Here is a 24,066-nt window from a genome sequence, read left to right as displayed (position 1 = left end):
GGCTTAGTCCTGCTGGCCACATGACCCGGAAGCTGTACGCCGGCTCCCTCGGCCAACAAAGCGAGATGAGCACCGCAACCCCAGAGTCGGCCGACTCCTCAGCTCGGGAGCAAGGTTGGCACCCTGGGGCCACCTTCCCACAAATGCTGCTGGGGCAGTTTAGAACTCCGAAGTGGAGGCAGCGGCAGCCCTTGACCTCGTCTGGAGACCTTTCAGGTTTCCTGGGCAAAGCAAAGGGCGAGGTTCGGGCTCTCCTTCGAGCTTTCATAAGCCCAACTTGGGATGGTCCTCGGACGGAGGCGTGCGGCAAACCCAGGAGCCACCTCCGGGGCTGGTGGGTATCCAACGCTGCTGCTTTTAGTTGATGCAATGCTTGCCTTGCCCAGGGCACTGGCAACCTGTGCTACGCCACTGCTCAGGGGAGCCCGTCTAGGCCAGCCTCCTGCTCTCACAGTGGCCGCCCAGATGCCCCAATGGGAAAACCTGAGCACAAGTCCAGCTCTCCTGTCCTGCTGTTTCCAGAAGGTGGCATTCAGAAGTTTTGCTGCCGCTGACTGTGGTGGCAGGGCAGAGCCATCCTGGCCAGCAGCCCTCAATAGCCCCCTCCCTAATAATAATAATAATATTTTTTTATTTATATCTCGCCCTCCCCAGCCGAAGCCGGGCTCAGAGCGGCTGACAACAATAAAAGTAACGCAGCATTCTAAAACCAATTCATTCTAAAATCAATTCAAATCAAATTAATGGCAACCATTGGGTTAGAGTTCTGTGAGGATTACAGAAGGAGAGAGGGGGTCAGACTGTGCCCTGGCCAAAGGCCTGGTGGAACAGCTCTGTCTTGCAGGCCCTGCGGAAAGATGTCAAGTCCCGCAGGGCCCTAGTCTCTTGGGACAGAGCCTTCCACCAGATCGGGGCCACGGCCAAAAAAGCCCTGGCTCTGGTTGAGGCCAGCCTAACCTCCCTGTGGCCCGGGACCTCCAAGATGTTTTTGTTTGAAGACCATAAGGTCCTCCATGGGACATACCAGGAGAGGCGGTCCTGTAGGTATGAGGGTCCTAGGCTGCATAGGGCTTTAAGGGTTAAAACCAGCACCTTAAACTTGATCCTGTACTCCACCGGGAGCCAGTGCAGCTGGTATAGCACTGGGTGAATGTGATCCATGAATTGGCCCAGTCCTCTTTCAAAGCCATCTGAGCTGGTGGCCACCGCTGCTTCCGGTGGAAGGGAGTTCTACCATCTGCCCTGCGTGAAGGGTTTTGTTTCATCTGCCCTGAATCCTCCAAGATCCAGCTTCGTTCAACGTCTGCAGGTTCCACTTTTATGGCACAAGGTGCCAGGCAAAGTTTCGTGATTCCAGTCTACCTCCCCTCCCCCGCCAGCTGGGAGGCTTGTGCCATGGGGCCTCCCCTCCTCCCCACCCCACCCCTCTTCAACTTCCCCCTTTCCTCCCCCTGGGCTCAAGTCCAGTTGCACCATTGCCTCAGAGGAAGGAAGGAAGGAGGCTGCTTCTGTGGCAGTGAGTCAGGCGACGGGGGGGCACCTCGACTGCCCCCTCCTTGCCCCCCCCCCCCGGCTCTTTGCTTGCGTCACTGCAAAGGAGGAAGCAGAAACATCATCTGTAGCATTGCAAATACTTAAAAGCTGATGGGCATTTTGATGGCATCAGCAAGCATTGCAAGGGATCCTGAGAACAATATCTGGAGGGTACGGGGGGGGGGGTCGTGGGTTGGCTCATTGTGGCAGGATCAGGCCAAAGAGGGATTCTTGAGCTGTGGTTTTGGCATTGCAGGGGGCTGGAGTAGATGGCCCTTGGGGTTCCCTTCCAGCTGTGCCATTCTGTGTCCCTGAATCCCCTTCTCACCTCGCAGGGGGTCCGGCAGGTGCCTGTTTCCTTTATTGAAAGCGCTTCTGAGAATCTGATCTTTTCCCTGCAGGGCAGAAATAAAGACAGCCTAAGAAAAGGCACTGGGGGTTAAACCACAGAGCCTAGGACTTGCCGCTCAGAAGGTCGGCGGTTCAAATCCCCACGATGACGGGGTGAGCTCCCATTGCTTGGTCCCAGCTCCTGCCAACCTAGCAGTTCGAAAGCATGTCAAAGTGCAAGTAGATAAATAGGTACCGCTCCGGCGGGAAGGTAAACGGCGTTTCCGTGCGCTGCTCTGGTTCGCCAGAAGCGGCTTAGTCCTGCTGGCCACATGACCCGGAAGCTGGACGCTGGCTCCCTCAGCCAATAAAGCGAGATGAGCGCCGCAACCCCAGTTGTCCACAACTGGACCTAATGGTCAGGGGTCCCTTTACCTTTAAAGCAGAAAATGAAGCAATAAGCCCAAGAAGAAGAAGAAGAATGAAATGAACCAACATTAGCCATGGAAATCCAAATGCCCAATGTCCACACGTGGAGACCCAGGGCTAAGGGGGCACCTTCACTGGGCAACAACATCAGTCAGTGTTGGGGTGTAAGAGCCAGCTCTGCAGGGAACCACAGAATGGGAGAGTCGAAAGGGACCCCCAGCGGTCATCTAGCTGAACCCCCTTGTTGTGCAGGAATCTTAGCTAAAGCATTCCAGGCAGGTGGCCCTCCGACCGCTGCTTAAACATCTCCAGTCAGGATGTCCTTGGCCGCCTGGTGGGTCAGGCTTGCTCCCAGTCCCAGGAAGGTGGGGGCCTCATCCATTGCTGGGCTGGGGGGCTTGGGTGCCTTTGCTCAGAGGCCTCCCAGATTTTCAGGCGAGCAACACCCCACTTCCTCCTCCTCCTCCACTGCCTATCTGGCAATAGGCAATAGGACTTCCCTGTCAGATGGGCTCTGCTGTTGCTCAATCTGCCACCCGAATCTCCAGCGCTCAAGGGAGAAGGGGCTTGCTGGATTTGGCCGTGTGTGCCTCCTGTGACTGCAGCCGGGCTTCCGGGGGGGTGGTCTTGTTCCTGCTCCCTGAAGCCACCAGAGACCCCCAGCAGCAAAGGATATGATCCACCAGGGACTGCTGCTGCTCCTGCTGCTCCTGGGCAGAGGTAAGTGAAAAGGCGAGGCAGCGGCAGGGAGGAAGGAAGGAAGGAAGCTCTGGGGGGGGGGGCAGAAGGGGAGCCCTCCTGGATCAAGTCTAAGTCGTCCACCTAGCCCAGAATCCTGTTCTCACGGTGGCTGAAGGAAGCAGGTGTAATAAATGAAAATCTGCCCGTATTTCCTTATGGGGGACACAAGAGCCCTTCTAGAGTCCTTTGTAGGTTCTCCATCGGTCGGAGAAAAGAACAGAGGCCAAGCAGAGAATATTGTGAAGCAAAGCAGCTAGTCTGATCTTTATTAACTGTTGCAACAGGGTGCTACCCTCACACGCAGGAGAGAGGAGGACCCCGAACCAAGGTGTGCCCGCCCTTATATAGACATTTTAAATTGCCCGCCCTGGAGTCCAAGACCACCCCCAGAAACATCATACCTACATCACAGAAAAGGCAGTCTACAACAGAAATCTGAGTGCGTTGTTTACCTCCTGTCTGGCAGGTTACCTGTTAATGGTCACTTGATTGGATACCCTGGGGAGCCTGGCCAGTCTTTTGTAATGAGAAATACTTAGTTCCTGGGCCAGGTCACAGGCTCACCCTATTCATACACAGACATACCCTTCAGACAGGATTTGTGAAGGAAAAGACAATGGGGAGACTTTTCCATTTTCCTTTGACTTTGCAGAGAAAACATTTGGTCAGTTTGGGAGCCAAAATGGTTTCAGGGCTGTTTTCTGTGCTACTTCAGACATGTGGAACATATATTTATGTAAATGTTTGCTTGGTACATTTTATGAACATTTATTATATACATAAGACCTTATTTTTTTTATTTCACGGGATTAGAGCAAGAGAGTGACTCTCCCCTCCTGTGGCCCCCAGCACCTGGGGAGTGTCCTGCTTGGCCCTTGGAGACCCCTTCCAACTCTTCAGCCCTATGGTTTTAGGGGCTCATACTTCCAAAGCTGGCTTCTTGGGAGGGAGTCTCAAGTCGCAGTCCAAATCTTGCTGCTCTTCCAATTCCCATCATCATCATCATCGTCCCTGACCATTGGCCATGCTGGCTCCTAGGAAAGCAGGGCGCTCCCCTAGACTGAGTCTAGACTTTGAGGTCCATCCAGTCCTTCTTCACGCAGCACATACCTTATTTTCTGCTCCATAAGACTCACCTGACCATAAGACGCACCTAGTTTTTAGAGGAGGAAAACAAGGAAAAAAATATTCTGAACGAAACGGTGGATGTATGATTTTTGTGGTTCATGCTGAGGCCATAGACATGTGATCGGATGGTGAATTTGGGGTGACCCAATGCAAAAATCCTGAGGATCCATGTGGATCTGTGCTTTGTAACCATGTTTTTGCGCCATTGCGGCCCCACAAAACAGTGGTTTTTGGTGCAGGCTGCAGCCATGGACATGCTATGTGATCTGATGGTGAATTTGGGGTGACCCAATGCAAAAATCCTGAGGATCCATGGGCTTTTACCTCCCCCTCCCAGGCAGCCTCCTTTATCTCTAGCTTCCCTTATCTCTCTTCCGATCCCACTGATCAGCTGTTTCCTTTCAACACTCCCTTCCCTCTGGTTTGCCTTAGTGTAGTGACTTTTCCTTAGCTGGAGCAGTTTTTTGCTCCTCCTTTTCTTCTAATTTCTCTCCTTATTGCTTTAGTCTTCCTGTCTCCTTTCCTTGCAAGTTCACTGTCTTTACCTCCCTCCTCCCAGGCAGCCTCCTTTATCTCTAGCCTCCCTTATCTCCCTCCTGATTGCTTGCTGATCAGCGGCTTTGTTTCAACACCCACTTCCCTCTTTCAAAAAAAGAAGCATGATCTGCTTTTTGCCCCTGGGCAATTCGGCTCCAGGGACCACGCATTCGCTCCACAAGATGCACAGACATTTCCCCTTACTTTTTAGGAAGAAAAAAGTGTCTCTTATGGAGCAAAAAATACGGGTAGCTAGACTGTGGAACTCCCTCCCACCGGAGGCAGGGATGGCCACTGACTTGGATGGCTTCAAAGCAAGACGAGACGTATCCATGGCCCTGGTCTGCCTCCATTTGTCAGAGGCAGCGATGCTTCTGAATGCCAGTTGGTGAAAACTGCAGGAGGGGAGAGCGGCTCTTGTGTTCGAATCCTGCTTGTGCGTTTCCCTTTGGGGCATCTACTTGGCCCCTGTGAGGCCAGGAGGCTGGACCACATGGGCCCCTGGTCTAAGCCTGCAGGGCTCTTGGTCTATGTTCTTAAATGATAAATTAGTCCCCTGATTTGCCGTCACAGGACACTTTCGGTTGTGTCCCTCAGAGCCCCCCCCCCCCCGGCTGACGTGTGATGCCATTTCCTTCTCCCTGAAGCCACAAAGAGCTTTTGCTACTTCCTTTTCAAAGCAGAAACCCAAAAACTTCTGCCTTTTGGGGTCTGTTTAGCCTGGGAAAGAGGAGACGGAGATATTGGCCATCTCCCCATATCTCCCCATGGAAGAGGGAGCAGGCTTCTTTTCTCCAGCTCCTGGAGGGCAGGACTCGAACCCGTGGCTTCACCTCTTGAATTATTCTTGTTCTTATTTACCCGAAACAGGGAGTACGGACTCATCCAAATCGCCGCACGGGACGGCAGCTGGCGAGAGCAATGGGGCGTTTCAGAGATGCAAGGGCTTGGAACCGGACCCTTCGAGGTGGAATGGAATTGTTAAAGGTAAAACAGCCTATATTGCCTGTTTTGTGATTTTTAATCTCTGCTGTGGTCCTATCACCAAAGGTAAAGGTAAAGGGACCCCTGACCGTTAGGTCCATTCATGGCCGACTCTGGGGTTGTAGCGCTCATCTCGCTTTATTGGCCGAAGGAGCCGGCGTCCAGCTTCCGGGTCATGTGGCCAGCAGGACTAAGGCGCTTCTAGCGAACCAGAGCAGCGCACGGAAACACCGTTTACCTTCCCGCCAGAGCGGTACCTATTTATCTACTTGCACTTTGACGTGCTTTTGAACTGCTATGTTGGCAGGAGCAGGGACTGAGCAACGGGAGCTCACTCTGTCACGGGGATTCGAACCGCTGACCTTCTGATCAGCAAGTCCTAGGCTCTGTGGTTTAACCCACAGAGCCACCCACGTCCCTAGAAACCCAAAGGTGGATGGCTAACTCCACAAGGTCTGAGCTCATGGCATCTAGCTCAAACATCCTTACTGGGACGTTCACATGGTGAAAAGAAGAGAGAGAAAGAACCAAGAGTTTGATAACTCTTCCTCCCAAGTTGAGGGCATGTGACCTAGCTAACCTGTCAGGATAGCTTACTCTATGATCTTAACCTCTTCATGCAGTAGAGTTAAAAATGGATTAAAGACTTTCTGATAGATTGGACACAAACAGGGAGGGTTGGACATGTAACATCTAATTCCTTAAAAATCAGCCCTGGCACCCCACAGGGATGTGTGCTGAGTCCCTACCTGTATTCATACATACGATCATCATCTGACCCGTCTACTGCAATTATTAAGTTTGCAGATGACACCACCATAATGGGTTTAATAACAGGTGGAGACGAATCAGTGTATAGAGGGGAGGTCCAAAAAATAGCTCCATGGTGCCTAGGGAACAACTTGCACATTAATATCAGCAAGACAAAGGAGATGGTGTTGGACTTTTGGAGGAAGAGAGGAGAACTAGCCCCGCTGTGTGGAGAGAGCCTCTTCCTTTGAATTCCTAGGAGTATATCTCAGTGAAGACCTTACTTGGAAAATCAATACAACCCAGGTGGTTAATCACGGTGTGGGACGCTGGTTTGACATCAACTGATAGGAAGTGCCTACAGAGGGTGGTGAATACAGCACGAGATATTATGGGCTGTCCCGTGAATCCACTGGATGACATCACTGAAGAACGTTGCCTCAGGAGAGTGAGGAAAATTCTCAGGGATGATTATTCACCCCCAGGCCAGCACCCTCGGGCAGAAGATATATAAAAGCAGGATTAGTCACACCAACAGGGTAAAGAACAGCTTCTATCCGTGGGCTGTTAGGCTGCTGAATGAAAAGATAACAACAGGGCAACGGACTTTCGGGTTTGGTGGGTGTGCGTCAGTAAACGAGGGGAATTAAGACTAAGAGAGCTGAGTGGGGGGTTCTTGTGTAATCTCACTGTATACAAGTTGTACAAGTGACAATCAAGTATTTCAATTTCAATTAATCAGGTTGGTTATATAAGGCTGGATTTATCCCACAAAAACTCATTGGGAAGGAGCATAAGAACATAGGAAAGCCCCAGGCAGTAGGGGAGAGCAAAACTGTCTCCCACTCTTATTCTCCAGTGTTTTAAGATAGACTAGCTCTGCCCATGGAGGCTCCCTTTAGGAACCATAAGAAGCCAAGAAGCGCCCTGCAGGAGCTGGCTCCCTTGGCCTGAAAGCAGAGATGAGCACCTTTAACTGGACTTAACCATCCAGGGGTCCTTTACCTTTACCCTTTTTACCATTGTGTTTCTGTACAAATAATTTTGAAACTATTGCCCTTTTTGAAACTAAGTTGCACTGCCTGTTTTCTCTTGCTGCTGTACGGGAAAACACATGAAAATGACCTTTAAAGACTTTGTAAGTAAACCATTTTTAACTTACCAAACAGGTGGTCTATTTTTATGCTAAGGGAGGTGGGAAACTTTGGGAAGAGACTTAGAAGGAGATATTTTAAAGGTAAAACAGCCTATATTCATCTGCTGCCTGTTTTGTGATGTTAAATCTCTGCTGGGGCTCTCTCGTCAAAAAGTACTTGCTCCCAAACTTGGATTTATGCCTCCAGAAAAAATTCATTTTCTCCATAAACCCAAATACTAAAATAAATGGTCTTTTCTCCTTTCTCTCCTTCTCTCTCTCTCCGTTCTGCTTCCTTCGCAGATTGTGCCACTTGCTTCCCGGAATACCACATCTGGCAACCTTGCCATCTCACGGCCAGACCAAAGGGATCCGTCACCTTGCCCTGCACCTTCAACTACACCTGGGAGGCTCAAGAGACGGCCCAGGTGTATTGGCGCTTAGGAAACTTTTACGGAGAGTTCATCTTCAACCACACCCACAACCCCACCCACAGGTACACCCAGGCGAACTACACAGGGCGGGTGTCTCTGGTCGGGGACCTGTCAAAGGAGTTCGATGCGTCAATCCAGATTGAGAATTTGCAGGAGTCGGACTCAAATCTATATTTCTGCACCGTCTCCGTACAGACAGTTCATGAAGGTGTGAAGTATTGGCGAAACATTGAGGGGACAAACCTCACGGTCACAGGTGAGCTGCCCCATCCGCAGGAGGACCCCTCTGTGCCTGGATCTCTCTTGGCCCTCTGCCCCACACCTTTCTCCGCAGCACCCCCCTTCTCCCCAGGGCTGGCCCTCTTTTCTGCTTGGTTCAAAGGAGTATGGGGGGGTGGCTGTGGTGCCTGAGGCAGACCAGAAAATGGGTCTCCACCCTCCCCCAGCCGAGGGGCCGCAGGGTACCCAAAGGTATTTCAGCACCTGTGGCAGGGAGTTCCGCAAGTGAAGCTCTTCCCAGGCTGCAGAAATAACACAAGAGGTTGAGAGCATAGTAAAGGTAAAGGTACCCCTGCCCGTATGGGCCAGTCGTGACCGACTCTAGGGTTGCGCGCTCATCTCGCTCAAGAGGCCGGGGGCCAGCGCTGTCTGCAGACACTTCCGGGTCACGTGGCCAGCGTGACATCGCTGCTCTGGCGAGCCAGAGCCGCACACGGAACGCCGTTTACCTTCCCGCTATAAAGCGGTCCCTGTGCTTTCGAACTGCTAGGTTGGCAGGCGCTGGGACCGAACGACGGGAGCGCACCCCGCCGCGGGGATTCGAACCGCCGACCATGTGATCGGCAAGTCCTAGGCACTGAGGTTTTACCCACAGCGCCACCCGCGTCCCTAGGTTGAGAGCATAGCCGCCTTCAAACATCTGAAGGGTTGCCCTGTGGAAAGTGGAGCCAGCCTGCTCCCTGGTGCCGCTCCAGAGGACAGGGCCTGATCCAGGAGTAAACATGAGGAAGAACTTCCTGAGAGTAAGAGCAGTTCGACAGTGGAAGAGACTCACTCATGAGGCCTCTCCTTCCTTGGAGGTTTTCTATTATTAAAGGTAAAGGGACCCCTGACCATTAGGTCCAGTCGTGACCGACTCTGGGGTTGCGGCGCTCATCTCGCTTTACTGGCCGAGGGAACCGGCGTGCAGCTTCCGGGTCATGTGGCCAGCATGACTAAGCCGCTTCTGGCGAACCAGAGCAGCGCACGGAAACGCCGTTTACCTTCCCGCCGGACTGGTACCTATTTATCTACTTGCACTTTGAAATGGTTTCGAACTGCTAGGTTGGCAGGAGCAGGGACCGAGCAACGGGAGCTCACTCCGTCGCGGGGATTCAAACTGCCGACCTTCTGATCGGCAAGTCCTAGGCTCTGTGGTTTAACCCACAGCGCCACCCGCATCCCTTAACCAGTTACTACCGTAGGCAAAATACAATCAGCTTTCATTCCCAAAGCTTTGGACATTCAGCCTTTCACCCAATCCGGCTGGTGTACAGTGCTTCAAGGTTTCCATCTGCTAGAAAGGAGCCCTCAACCCTGCCTTCCTCTGAGGTTTTTAAACTGAAGTCAGATGAGCACATGTCAAAGGGCCTTTGGCTGCGAGTCCTTCACTGCAGCGGGTTGGGCTGGATGACCTTTGGGGGTCCCCTCCAAAGGTATGATTCTCTGTTTCTGCAAGATGTTGCCTCTTCTCGGGCGTCTGCCTCTCTCGGCCTAACGCTGACGCCCAACTCAGGGCGCAGGGAACTGTCTCCACCTGCGGGCTGCCAGGTGTGGGGCCCCCTCCTCAGAAGAAACACCCTTGTGCCTCAACCCCTGCTTTCTCTCCCCCCACAACCAGGTCCTCCAATGCCGAACCCCCCCAGCTTCAACCTAGTGGGACTGGCGACCGGCGGGGCAGCTGCTGCCGTTGCTGTTGCTTTGGGCCTGCTGGCATTCGTCGCCTGGAGAAAAGGTACGGGGGCTGTTTGGGGGGGGGCAGGGAGAGGGTCGTGGCTGTGCCAGGGGCCGGCTCTCCCTCCGACTTGGCCCTCCAGGTGGGGCTTCTTCCCAGTGTGGTGATGGCTCCTGCATCTCACCTGCGGAGGCACCTCGCACCCCAGCCCTGTGAGGCTCAGCCTGGGCCAAGCCGCTGCCCCCACCCCATTCTCCAGGGCTCCCCCCCCCCAGGAGCTGCTCTCTCTGAAGGACATTTTCTCCTCTCTCTCCCTCTCCAGGTTGCTGCCCAAAGTGTCCCCAAAGGAGGTGAGTGCCTTTTCTGCCTCCTGCTGGTCACCTTCCTAACTGCGGGGGGGGGGCACTGACCGACCTTGGACCTACCGTAGATTGGCTCTGCCACGGCTGGTGACCTGTGGGCAGGACATCCGACCAGCTCAGCTCACAGCAGAGAGGTTGGGTGGCCACCTGTGTTGCAGGAATTCATGTATAGGTTGGGGGGGGTGTTTGCCCCTCCAGCAGATATCCTGCACCTGCAGCCCACTGCCAAAATCAACGCAATCACTTTTGTGACTTTTGTGACTTGTCCCCACAAAACACTTCATTGCAGTTTCTTCCTGTCTATTCAAAGGGCCTTTGCTGCACGATACCAAATGTCAGAATTCACTGATAAATGTATCTCTGTACTGGCTCACTGGGAAAACTTCAGAAATTCCTATAGACATGTGAGCTCAGCTACTCAGGGATAATCTGCCTGAATGATAATCCCTGGCCTCCTGATACCTGAGTGCCAGACAGGTAGCCATTCCAGAAATAGCAAACCCAGATGAAGACAAAAGGGTGGGATTCACTTGGCTGGGAAACAGGGAAATGTGAATATCTCTTTTGTTCCACTTGATGAGTGTCTGGTGGAGGGCAAGGGGAACCATGGGGCAGGGTCCAGGATGCTCAGATTCCTGCCACCAGACCTCCCCTTTCATGATGTAACCGTGATGTATGAGTGATGTAGTTTGGGGGGGTGTAACATGGGGATGAGCAGCTAATCAAAGTTTGGGTTCTCTTTGGTTTGGGGCTTCCATCTTGTTCCACCTGGTGGCAGGTGGGAGTCCTGTTGCGACAGTCTTCAATCAAGACCAAGCCTACTGGCTGCTGTTTTGCTCTGGGATTCCTGGCTGGGGTCCTTGTTTTTTTGTCCAAGGGACCCCTCAGATTTCTCCGTTAACACCTGTCAGGGATGCTTTGGCTGAGATTCTGTTTTTAAAACTACATTTCCAAAAAAACCCCCCCAAAAACATCCACATAAACATTCCAATAGATAAATAGATGTTTATTTTGTTTGGTCGGCTTCCCATCCCATTTTCCCATTGTGTTTTTTTCTTAAAATTTCTCCCCCTTCCTGCACCCTGTCTTCCCTCTCTTATACCATAAGGACAATGCAATAATCTCTCATTCCATCTGTTGCTCAGTTTGAATCCTGCTTGTGAATTCATCATTCTATAACATTTCTTTAAATAGACCGAAAAAGGCTTCCATTCATCCACAAAACAATCGTCATAGAATCCTAGAGTTGGAAGAGACCACAAGGGCCATCGAGTCCAACCCCCTGCCAAGCAGGAAACACCATCAGAGCACTCCTGACATATGGTTGTCAAGCCTCTGCTTAAAGACCTCCAAAGAAGGAGACTCCACCACACTCCTTGGCAGCAAATTCCACTGTCGAACAGCTCTTACTGTCAGGAAGTTCTTCCTAATGTTTAGGTGGAATCTTCTTTCTTGTAGTTTGGATCCATTGCTCCGTGTCCGCTTCTCTGGAGCAGCAGAAAACAACCTTTCTCCCTCCGCTATGTGACATCCTTTTATATATTTGAACATGGCTATCATATCACCCCTTAACCTCCTCTTCTCCAGGCTAAACATGCCCAGCTCCCTTAGCCGTTCCTCATAAGGCATCGTTTCCAGGCCTTTGACCATTTTGGTTGCCCTCTTCTGGACACGTTCCAGTTTGTCAGTGTCCTTCTTGAACTGTGGTGGCCAGAACTGGACACAGTACTCCAGGTGAGGTCTGACCAGAGCAGAATACAGTGGCACTATTACTTCCCTTGATCTAGATCCATTTGGTTCTCTTATTTTATTTGGTATTTTATTTGGTCATTTGGTTCTCTTATTTTACGTTGTTATGTTTTCTGCCCATCATCCCTTTACCACTTATTCGTTCTTCTTCAGTGGGAATTTCTTCATCTTTCCATTTCTGGCTATAAGGAATTCTAGCTGCTGTAGTTGCAGGCATAAACAACCGCTTTAAGCCTGGTGGTGAAAATCGGCCTTTTTCCTTTTACATCAGTTATTCTTTTGAATTCAACCCTTCTTGCAAGGCACCCCTACAGCCCCAGGGTGCTTTGAGGGGGGGGGCAACTATGTGACCACCCAGGACTTGTCTTGCAGGAGAGCATCGCCCCAGAGCAAGCAAACGCCAGAGGAGAGAGAATACGAGGAGTTTCCCATCGAAGGTGAGCCAGGGGTGGAAAAGCAGATAAAGGCTAAAGGGACCCCTGACCATTAGGTCCAGTCGCGGATGACGCTGGGGTTGCGGCACTCATCTCGCTTTACTGGCCGAGGGAGCCGGAGTACTGCGGTCATGTGGCCAGCATGACCAAGCCGCTTCTGGCAAACCAGAGCAGCACATGGAAACACCGTTTACCTTCCCGCCAGAGTGGTACCTATTTATCTACTTGCACTTTGACATGCTTTCGAAGTGCTAGGTTGGCAGGAGCAGGGACCGAGCAGCGGGAGCTCACCCCGTCATTGCGGGGATTCGAACCGCCAACCTTCTGATCGGCAAGCCTTAGGCTCTGTGGCCCGATGCTGGTAGCCAGGCTGTTCTGCTGTTCTTGTGGAACCTCCATGCCCAGAGGCAGTCTACCTTGGTTCCTAGGTTCTGAGGGGTATTTGGCCCCTGTGAAGACAGGGTACAGGGTGGGCCCTTTTGTGCCTGATCCAGATGGCCCCTCCTCTGCCCAGGGCCTGCCTGAGCTGCTCTGCCGCTGGAGGGAGGAGGAGGAGGAGAAGGGTGATATTCTGTTCCTCTTTCTAACCTGCGTTGTCCCCCCTCCCTCCTCCTGTTCCAGGTCCCAAAGCCCCCCCTCCCGCCTCCCCCCAGCCTCCTCCTCGCGCACCACCGCCACTTGCCCCCAAAGACTCCAGCGGCCTCCTGTACGCCGACTTGAACTTGGCCGGAGGCAGAGGCAAGAAGAAGTTGCCCGAGGGAGGAAGGGGCGAAGAGAGCACCTATGCCATCCTGCGCCACTGAGAGGGGGCAAGGGACGACGGGGGGGGGGTCTTTCCTTGGCTGCCTCCAGCCCCCTTCTGTCCCCAGCCTCCTCCTCTTCCGCTTGCCTCTCCCTCTCCCAGGTGGGAGCGAGCAACCTCCCTTGCAGGATCAGGGCCCTGAGTGGATGGCCTTCAGGCTGCAAGGGGAACCTGCTGCAGCCGGCCTGCTCTGCAGGGGTGTCATAAGGAGCCCTGAGACAACGGGGGGGGGCGTACTGTAAACGTGCCCCCTCTGCTGCCAGCCCACTGCCCCTGAATAATGCCCGAACGAATTATTTCAATATGGGATCACAGCGGCAAGAGATGCGCAGAGAGGGAAAGACAGCTCCGTCAGTTGAGCGTGAGACCCTTGATCTCCAGGTGGTGGGTTCGAGCCCCACGTGGGGCGGAAGATTCCTGCACAGCAGGGGGCTGGACTAGATGATCCTCAGGGTCCCTTCCAACGCCGCGACTCGATGACTTGTTATTATTGCCCCCTGTGGAAGAACGGTTGCTGAAATTAAGGGATTTGGCAGAGGTGGCCAAGTTGACTTTTTGAATTAGAAAAAAAATTAAATTGTTGCGTTTATGAATGATTGGAAGCCCCTTACGGACTTCCTGTGCGAAAAAGGAGAACGACGCGTTTGACGACTGAAAAGTATGGTTTACGGAAAGTAGGAAATTTGCACGTTGTTATGGAGCAAGAGGTCTGCAGTTTTTAAAGCTGATAGTTAGAATAAGGTTACCAGACGTCCCCTTTTCCCGGGGGCAGTCCCCAGATTTACAAATCAGCCCCCATACAAAATCCATTGAAGTTGAAAAGTGTCCCTGGATTCATTGGAAAAAATCTGGCAACCATAATCTGGCAACCTTAATCTGGTAACCTTAAGTCTTTGCCTTTCCTTTATTTTCTCTCTTTTTGCTGTTGTTGTAAAAAAAAGTGCTTGCTATTAGATGTTGATTTCTGTATGTTGTTTTTACTTCCGTTTTTCAAACTTTAGTAATAATAATAATAATAAACAGCTTCGGAAATAATAATAAATAATTCCAGTTGGTGGAAATCAGCAGTGAGGAGACTTGTTGTTGTTGCTGCTGCTGCTGCTCTCAGGTCCTCCTCCTGTGAGTGCAGGATGAAGCCCTGGGGGCTTGAGGCCAACAGAGAGCAGGGCCTCCAACCTCTCCAGGGAAAGGGGCGGTTTTGGGGACCAAAACACCATCCCTGTGCACCTTTCTACTTGCATAATACAGTAATAAAGTCCCAACGGTTCGTGTGTCTCCAGTCCAAATATTTGCAGAGGTGAGGACTGACCCAATAGGGTGACATTATGGGATGGACCGGTGGAGGGGGGGGCAGGGGAGTCCTGAATTCTGGGGCACCTGCCTGGCCACTGGGGAGAGAGGCAGGGGGCATCTTGGGCCTGATCCTGCCGCTGCTGCTGCTCTCTTCCTACATTCAAGACACCACACCTCCCTCTGGGGCAGAGGCAAGTGGGGACACAGGTCGGCTGGTAGGGGGCGTCCTGTGAAACCATGGCAAAGGAGTGCCCCTGAGCACGTGCAAAGTGATTCCCTGGAGGCTGTGCCTGGGGTGGCTTCCTTTTTGGGTCTCTGTCCCCTTTAACTTGCTGGGAAGGTGGCGGAGGTTTCTAAAAGAGGCGGGAGGGCCAGGCCACCTGCGAGGGATTCGTCAGCTGCACTGAGGTGGGGCTGGACTAGATGGTCTTTGGGGGTCCCTCCCAGCTCCACAATTCTAGGCTTCCTCAGGCCCCTGAATAAAAGCCGCGTTTCAGCTTCCGAGTCCGCCCAGGCTCGCCCTTCCTTGCCGCAACCCAGCCCAAAACAGCCTGCCCGCCTCCTCCCTGCGCTTTTACAGGCGCAAATCCAACCGGCGCAGCTTTTGCCCGGTGGGATGACGGCCTGCCAGGTGAAGCCTGCCCATTTTCGGAGGCGGGCGGGGCCGCTGCCCGTCCAATGGGAGCCTGGGGGGGCGAGGCGGGGCGGGACTTTGCCCCTGATAAGCCTCCTCTCCGGCGCGGGCGGCGTTTTCTGCCTCCGGTCTCTGCCCCGCGGCGCTCGCGATGCTGGTCCAGTTCGCCCCGCTGCGCCTGCCGCTGCGCCGCCGCCTCCAAACCGCCGCGGTGCTGCAGTGGGTCTTTTCCTTCCTGGCGCTGGGTGAGCTCTCTGCAAAGGGGTGGGGGGCTCCTCCTATGGGGCAAGAACCCAGGGCGCTGCTGCCCTGGGGGGCGCCTTGGGAAGGGGCTGGTTTCGGGGGGCGCTGCCCGCAGGTGGCGAAGAGGCGGGCATCCATTTCGGGGCGGGGGGAGAGGAGACTTTCCTGTGCCTATTTCAGGGGGGGCTTCAGGATGTTCGCTTTTGTGGGGGCTGTGCAATTCCGGGGAACAAAAAAAGTCGAGGCGGGGAGAGTTTGGCGTCTTTCAAGGAGTTTTTGGGTGCCTTGCTTGGCAGAACGTGCGTTGCCTTGGGGGGGGTGTCCCTCCTCCTAGCTCCCCACTAGGAAAGGGGGCGACTCTGCCAGCTTGGCTGAAAGCAGCGTGCAGAATCCGCCCCGCTAAGAGGGTGTCGATTTGGAGGGAGCAGGTAATGAGCTTTGGGTTGGCTGCGCAGGAGGGTGGGAGGGGGGGTTGGAGAGGGGTCTCTTCTGCAGCATCCCATCAGCGTCTGTTCCAGAGCCAAGGCCCCGGCAGAGTGCCTCTGAGCATGTGCAGAGAGAGGTCCCTTTTGCTGGCTGTTTGAGCAGACATTCATTGCCACTTTCTGCTTTGTATAGTTTAACTTTGCATACCAACCTTCGTCTAGGCACGGTTTTCAGCTTAATAATGCAACGTAAAAAAACGCAAAATAGATAATAAGACAAAATAATAAACAAGAGCAAATACAAAGAAATATATACTTCAAAAGGTATTGGGTGTTAACCAGCCAGAGGCTGAGCTGAGACATGGAGCATGTGCCGGGCAGCCCAGCCAGATGGGTGGGGTGTGAATAATAAAATTATTATCATTATCATCATGTTCAAGAGAAACATTTTAATGTATTGTGAAGGAGCAAGCTGAACCTCCCTTGAACGGGACCCCAAGGGGTCATCCAGCCCAACCCCCTTTCAGGCAGGAATCGGCTGTGGTGGAGCAGGGGCTGGTCCCTTTCCCAGCAGCCAGCCTCTCGGAGGGGCTTGTGGTGTGGGGTTTGCAGGCATTGTATGTGTCTTGGTTTTCCCGGGTGGGGCGAATGCTGAGGACTAGCCTCTTGAGGGCACCTAACCGAACCCAGGCCTGCCTCTCTCCCCAGCACAATGCTGCCTGGTCTTGTTCCTCGTCTTGCTCCTGGGAGACGGCTGGGTGCTGGCTGTCCTCTACGCCGCCTGGCTGTACCTGGACTGGGAGACCCCGGCCAGAGGGGGCCGTCGCTCCAGCTGGGTCCGCAACTGGGCTGTGTGGCGCTACTTCCGAGACTACTTCCCCATGACGGTGAGCAGGGCGTGTGTTTGTGTGTGTGTGTGTGTGTGTGTGTCTTGGGGCTGTGAAATCTGAGGGCTCCCTTGGACAAAAAACAAGGACCCCAGCCAGGAATCCCAGAGCAAAACAGCAGCCAGTAGGCTTGGTCTTGATTGAAGACTGTCGCGACAGGACTCCCACCTGCCACCAGGTGGAACAAGATGGAAGCCCCGAACAAAAGAGAACCCAAACTTTTATTAGCTGCTAATCCCCAGGTCAGAGGGACGCGGGTGGTGCTGTGGGTTAAACCACAGAGCCTAGGGCTTGCCGATCAGAAGGTTGGCAGTTCGAATCCCCGCAACACGGTGAGCTCCTGTTCCTCGGTCCCAGCTCCTGCCAACCTAGCAGTTCGAAAGCACGTCAAAGTGCAAGTAGATAAATAGCTCTGGCGGGAAGGTAAATGGCGTTTCTGTGCGCTGCTCTGGTTTGCCAGAAGCGGCTTAGTCATGCTGGCCACATGACCTGGAAGCTGGATGCCGGCTTCATTGGCCAGTAAAGCGAGACGAGTGCTGCAACCCCAGAGTCGGCCACAACTGGACCTAATGGTCAGGGGTCCCTTTACCTTTAATCCCGATGTTACTCCCCCCCAAACGACATCACTAATACATCACGGTTACATCATGAAAGGAGAGGTCTGGTGGCCGGAATCTGAGCATCCTGGACCCTGCCCCATGGTTCCCCTTGCCCTCCACCAAACACCCATCAAGTGTAAGAAAAGAGATCTTTACATTTCCCTGTTTCCCAGCCAAGTTAACCCCACCCTTTTGTCTTCATCTGGGTTTGTTATTTCTGGAATACTGGTCTAGCACTCAGGTATCAGGATGCCAGGGATTATCCCTCAGGCAGAGGGGCTGCTGAGGAGCTGAGCTCACAGGTCTAGATGAATTTCTGAAGTTCCCCCAGTGATCCAGTACAGAGATCCATTGATCAGTGAATTCTTACATTTGGCATCATGCAGCAAAGGCCCTTTGAATAGATAGGAAGAAACTGTGATTTGTGTTTTGTGGGGACAAGTCACCAAAGCGATTGTGTTGATTTTGGTAGTGGGCTGCATGTGCATGATATCTGCTGGAGAGGCAAACACCCCCCATGCGTAAATTCCTGCAACAGGGCCTGGCGTGGCCTGTGCCCTCCTTGGCAGGGTGGCGTGCAGGGAATTGCAGCCCGGCTGGTGCCAGAAGTCTTGCCCTACTTTCCTTTGGAGGCCAAGGGATCTTGGCGTTTGGGCAGCCCAGGACCTCCAGACACACTGCCCAGGCCTGTGCACTTCGATGCTGCAACCCCAGTGGTTAGACTTCGCCCCAGGAGACAGAGAGATGCCAAAGGCAGGAGTAGGAAGGGGGACCCCAAGGGACATCTAGCCCAACCCGCTTGCCTTGCAGGAATTGCAGCTAACGAATCCCTGATCCGGATGGCCAGCCAACCTCTGTTAAAAACCCTCTGCGGAAGGGGAGCCCACTGCCTTCTGGGTCAGTTGAACGCCTTTTGCAAACAAAGTTGTTATATATAAAGTCAAATAAGAGAAATGTGTAACAAATAGAGAATAAATTGGTTAAAGTGATGAAAACTGAATATGCAGAGAGATATAATCTATATATCCTTCCGGCTTCTCCACATCCTCCTCTGGCCACTGCCCGCCTCCCCATGCCCTCGCCGGACTTCCCTCTCTGCCCCACTTGACCTGGGCACAAATTCCACCTCTGTTTGAACAGCAGGAGCAAACATTCAGGAAAAGCCACATTCCTTCTGTCCTGTGGAATAGAGAGGTCTTCCCTGGAGCCCTTCGCAGACCCATAAAAGCTCTGCAGCCCCGTGGAAGGGGGGGGGGTCAGTGTCTGCCCCATATTGGAGAGGTGTATGGGAGGCGGAGGCTGCAACGGCAAGGCTGAGCTGAGACGCGGAGCATGCGCAGAGTGCCTTTCCTTCCACAGTGTGGTGTCGGCGCTGCTGCAGCTGCCGCCTAATACCCTCTTTGCATTTGTAAGGAAACTGTGGAACTCCCTGCTTATTGATGTCAGCCAGGCGCTTTTGCAGGACTCTTTTTGCTGAGAACATTTCTGCTTAGAGACCTTCAGGATAGCTCAGGTACTTAGACCGTGGTGCTGATAATGCCAAGGTTGCAGGTTTGATCCCTGTGCGGCACAGCTGCCTATCCCTGGGGTTGGACTAGATGATCCTTGGGTTCCCTTCCAACTGTTATTCCAAGGCCTGTCCAGATGTTTAGAAAGCCGATGTCTTAATCTGTTTTTAGTTGATTGCTGGCTTTATTCTTTGATTGTTCTGAAGAGTTGCTTTTACCAATACTTTTATTGACTGACTCTCTTCAGTTTAGTTGGCCTGGGTGGAGATTTGACATTTTCATCCCCAAAAAGTTTTTGATTTGAGTTTCTACCGAAATGAGGCTGCATTTTAACGTTGTGTTTTAATCTTGCTTTTATGTTGTATTTTAATCAATTATTTTTATACCTGGTGTTTGCCGCCCTGAGCCCAGTCTTGGCTGGAGAGGGCGGGGTATAAATAAAACTTATTATTATTATTCACCAATAGCTCTCAGGTTTTGTGTGTGTGTGTGTGTGCGCGCGCAATAAATAAAATCACACAGGTGTGCTGCAGGTTTCCATCTGGGGTCAAAAGTGGGGCTCCCTCAATGGGGCTGGCCCTGGGAACCAGAGAATGGCTTTGAGCCGCAGAATTGTAGGGTTTCGTGGTACTCCCAAAGGTCATCCAGCCCAACCCTCTGCAGTGGAGGGGTCCAGTGACAACATCTGGGGGAAACACCCATATCCCTCTAGGGCGATTCATTGCGGGGTCACCAAATACTCCTCTCCCCTTACCACCTTTGGGTGCCTTCCCCTGCCCGAAAAGTGGGGTATGTGTGTGAGGAATGTCCCCTGCCTGCCTTCTTGCCCCCTTGCGCTGCCTGCCCCCCATGTTTCCGGCTGCTTCCTCACCCTGCCCCCCTCTTTCTCCCCCCGCCCCACGGCAGCTGGTGAAGACGGTGGATCTGGACCCCTCGCGCAACTACCTCTTCGGCTTCCACCCCCACGGAGTGCTGGTGGCTGGCGCCTTCGGGAACTTCTGCACGGAGGGCACCGGCTTCTCTGCCCTCTTCCCGGGACTCACCCCACACCTCCTGATGCTGCCCTTCTGGTTCAAGGTGCCCTTCTTCCGAGACTACATCATGAGCGGCGGTGAGAGGCTTGGGGGGCCCGGGCAGGGGGCTGCCGGGCTTGGGGCTGCCGGGCTTGGGTGGGTGTGGGGCGAGAGGAACCTCCACGTGCCATTACATGAATTGAATATTCCATGAGGTTCTGGTCGCCTCGCCTTGAAAAGGATATCGAAGAGCTGGGAGATGTTCAGGAGGAGATGATGGAGCGACTCGCCTATGAAGAAAGGGGGGGGCTTTTAAGCTTAAAGGCAAGCAAGAGGCTATGAAATCATGCGTGGCATGGAGAAGGTGGATATAATAATAATAATAATAATAATAATAATAACAATAACAACAACAACAACAATAACAATAATAATAATAATATAATTAATATTGAATTGATTTTAAAATGAATTGATTTTAGAATGTTGTTACTTTTATTGTTGGGAAACGGGTGGCGCTGTGGGTAAAACCTCAGTGCCTAGGACTTGCCGATCGCAAGGTCGGCGGTTCGAATCCCCGTGGCGGGGTGAGCTCCCGTCGTTCGGTCCCTGCTCCTGCCCACCTAGCAGTTTGAAAGCACCCCTAAGTGCAAGTAGATAAATAGGTACCGCTTTATAGCGGGAAGGTAAACAGCATTTCTGTGTGCTGCTCTGGTGCTGGGTCGCCAGAGCAGCTTCGTCACGCTGGCCACGTGACCCGGAAGTGTCTCCGGACAGCGCTGGCCCCCGGCCTCTTAAGTGAGATGGACGCACAACCCCAGAGTCGGACACGACTGGCCCGTATGGGCAGGGGTACCTTTACCTTTACCTTTACTTTTATTGTTAGCCACTCTGAGCCCAGCTTCGGCTGGGGAGGGCGGGATATAAATAAAATTTCATTATTATTATTATTATTATTATTATTATTATTATTATTATTACTATTACTACTACTACTATAATTTATTGTTTGTAGGCCACCCTTCCGACTGGGTTGCCCTACCCACTCTGTGGGGGCTTAACAGCAAATTAAAACAGCACGGAGGAAAGTTTTTCTTCCTTTCTCAAAGCACTGGGACTTGGGGGAAGTTGAAGGTGGGAAGGTTCTGCATACAGAAAGGGAAATCCTTCTTGTAGCACAGACTGTGGAACTCCCTGCCACAAGAGGCGGGGATGGCTACCAAGTTCGTTGTCTTTAGAATTGTAGAGTTGGAAGAGGGAGCTCTTTCTCTCTCTCTTTCCCGGCAGGGCTGGTTTCCTCAGACAAGAGCAGCGCCGCCTACCTCCTTGGCCACGAAGGCGGGGGCCAGGTGGCCGTGATCGCTGTTGGGGGGCCTCCCGAGTCGCTTGACGCCCGACCCGGGGCTCTGACCCTCCAGCTTCGCAGCCGCAAGGGCTTCATCAAGATGGCGCTGCAGCACGGGTGAGTTTGGGGGCGCAATGCAGTGGGTGGGAGGGAGGGGGTCTTGCCCTGGCCCAGGTGGGTCCCCCTCCCTGGGCGGGAGAGGCGGGACCGCAGGAGGAATGGACTTCGGTTTGCAGGTGTGGCCCATCCCCTCTGTTGTTGCTCCTCGTGACTTGTCCGTAGCAGAATTCAGCCTTTCCCCTGCGCTGATCAAGCCAGGCTCTTTTTAAATATAATTTTATTAAGGCTTTTCAACATGCAATTTAAAAAACAAAACAAAACAGAAGCAAAACAAAAGATATCGGAAAGAGAACGAAGAGGAAAACAAGAGGAAAGAGAGAGAGGAATAACAGGAGAGAGGGAGGGAGAGTGAGGGGGGGAAAGTATTTGATCCCCTGCTAAATTTGCCCCTCTGGCGAAGAAATGACCCGTCCATCATTTTAATGGTAGGTTTATTGTAGCTGTGAAAGACAGAATAACAACAGGAAAACCCCCAGAAGACAAAAGTCAGAGATTGATGTGCATTATAAATGAGTGAAATAAGTATTTGATCCCCAATCAACCAGCCAGATGTCAGGCTACCCGGTATCTTCACAAATACATATTTCACGCACCACCCTGCGCCGCCATTCCTCATTTTCTCTCTCTCTCTCTCTCTCTGCCCCCCATTTCTCCCTCCCTTCCAGAGCTGGCCTGGTCCCCGTCTTCTCCTTCGGGGAGAACGAGCTCTTCAACCAGGTCTCCAACCCCCAGGGCTCCTTCATCCGGGCAGCGCAGGAGCGGCTCCAGAAGGCCATGGGGCTGGCGCTGCCCCTCTTCCACGCCAGGGGGGTCTTCCAGTACAACGTTGGGCTCTTGCCGTTCCGGAGGCCCATCTACACCGTCGGTGGGTAGAGCGCGGGGGCAGCGTGGGGGTCTCCCAGGTGGGCTTGGCCTGTTTGCCAGCAGAGCGGACTCCCTTGGAAAGCTGACAATCCGCCAGCCTGGGACTCTTTGGCCGCCACCTCTGCATTGCAGCGGGTTGGTCTAGATGGCCTCTGGGTGTCCAACCCAAACCGCATACGGTTCTTTGCTTCTGCGACCTCGGAAGGTGGTGGGCTCTCCTTCACGGGAGGCTTTTAATCAGGAATTCTTTGGCTGTCACTCCCTGCATTTGAGAGGGTTGGGCTGGATGACCTCCAGGGAACCCCTTCCGACTCTACAGTTCTGTGCAAAGCCATTTTTGGACGAGGCCGGTGGGGCCTCCCCTCCTAACCACCCAACCTGGGCCTCTTCTGCCTGCCCCACGGCACCTCTCGTCTCTGCCCCACTTTGCTCCTGGGCTGATGCAACACATACACACCCCCAACGCTGACCTCTGTGCCGTCTCTGCCTTTTGCAACCCCCCCCCCCTCTGGGCCTTCCTGGCAGCAGAGCTGTCGCGCTGGACTTTGGCCTTGGCAGAAGGGGGGGATTTCGGGCTGACTCAGCTTGCTGCAACTCCCGGGTGTGTGTGTGTGTGTGTGTGTGTCTCTTTGCAGAAGCCAAAAACCGGACCTTTTGACACCCCCCCCCTTTGGCGGAGAAAGGCTAACCCTCCCTCTGCCGCCTTCCTTTCCCAGTCCCTGCCCAGACTTTTTGCTGCAAGCTTCCATATTTGTGACCCGAATGCTATGGGGGTGGGGGTGGGGGGAAGGGCTGGTGCCTTTGCCTTGGGATAGAACTGTAGCATTGGGAGGGCCCCCTAAAGGTCCTCTAGTCCAGCCCCCTTTCACAATGCTGGAGTCGTAGCTAAGGAATCCCTTGCCCCAGCAGCCCCCTTAGCCTGGGGTGTGAGTGTGTGTATGTGGATTTTATTGGGGGGCAGTCAGGCACTTGGCTGTGCAACTAGCATCCTTCAGGGCCGAATCCTGGCCTTGCCCGCTGAGTCCTGCTCTAACCACTTAGCCAGCAGAGGAGTTTGTTGTGACCCTAAAAGAAGCCATCAGTGTGTATGGGGGGAGGTAACCCCAAGGGATAGAATAACGGAAATGAGTTGCAAGGGACCCCCAGGGGTCATCCAGATCAACCCCTGCAACCTGGGACAAGACAAGCAGCTGGAATACTTCTCGGTGCCGAGTTCGAGCACTAACACACTCTCTGCCTCCCACCCACAGTGGGGGCCCCGATCCTTGTGCCCAAGACCCCCCACCCGTCATCCAAGGCCATCGACGAGCTGCACAAAACTTACCTGGAGAAGCTCAACCAGCTCTTTGAGGACAACAAGGCCGCATACGGCCTCCCCGAAGACAGGCACCTCGAAATCGTGTAGGGCAGCGTGGGGGAGAGAAACCCACGGACACCGCCCCACCCCCTGAAAGAAATCCCCTGTGGGGAGAGGAGGGGCGTCACAGCCTATTTCCTGGACTGCATGAAGGGGTTTCTGGCAAAGGAGATGGATAAGGAACCATTCCAATACTGGGGGGTCCCCCAGTCTCAGGAGGGGGGCACCCTGATTTTTGACCCTTGAAGGATTCCAGGGAAGGAAGTGGAGGGGGGGTGATGTGCACTTAAATGGGGGGGAGCTGGATAATGGCTGCTTTTATGAAAGCTGTATATTTGCCTCCTGGGGGGGTAGTTCCCTGTTCTGTGCCTGCCTGAACCAAGGGGGACGTGGGTTGGGCCCCCCCATGTATGAAATGCTCCTTCAGCCTCTAAGCAGTTGCCCCCCCCCTGTTCTCCTTCTGCAGAATAAAGGGCAGAATTGTCTTTTCAAAATGA

At 53.3% G+C, this 24,066-nt stretch overlaps 2 protein-coding genes across 2 annotated transcripts; both read left to right on the top strand.

Annotated features, from left to right (window-relative positions):
- The first annotated feature begins 5,413 nt into the window (after positions 1-5,413).
- On the top strand, positions 5,414-14,150 carry LOC114583641 (uncharacterized). The gene is made up of 6 exons (XM_077916722.1): positions 5,414-5,685; positions 7,871-8,257; positions 9,881-9,994; positions 10,257-10,284; positions 12,418-12,482; positions 13,101-14,150. The coding sequence occupies exons 1-6, from the start codon at positions 5,466-5,468 to the stop codon at positions 13,280-13,282; spliced, it is 996 nt and encodes a 331-aa protein (XP_077772848.1). The 5' UTR covers positions 5,414-5,465; the 3' UTR covers positions 13,283-14,150.
- A 1,145-nt stretch (positions 14,151-15,295) lies between these two features.
- Positions 15,296-24,066, top strand: LOC114582565 (2-acylglycerol O-acyltransferase 2-like). The gene is made up of 6 exons (XM_028703669.2): positions 15,296-15,453; positions 16,585-16,763; positions 19,777-19,981; positions 21,171-21,345; positions 22,014-22,213; positions 23,463-24,066. Exons 1-6 carry the CDS (start codon positions 15,360-15,362, stop codon positions 23,615-23,617), a joined length of 1,008 nt encoding a protein of 335 aa, XP_028559502.2. The 5' UTR covers positions 15,296-15,359; the 3' UTR covers positions 23,618-24,066.

This window comes from Podarcis muralis, chromosome 13 (assembly GCF_964188315.1).
Source record: "Podarcis muralis chromosome 13, rPodMur119.hap1.1, whole genome shotgun sequence".
NCBI classification, from domain to species: domain Eukaryota; kingdom Metazoa; phylum Chordata; class Lepidosauria; order Squamata; family Lacertidae; genus Podarcis; species Podarcis muralis.
The sequence above is the reverse complement of the archived record's forward strand: the minus strand, read 5'-3'. Positions and strand labels throughout refer to the sequence as shown.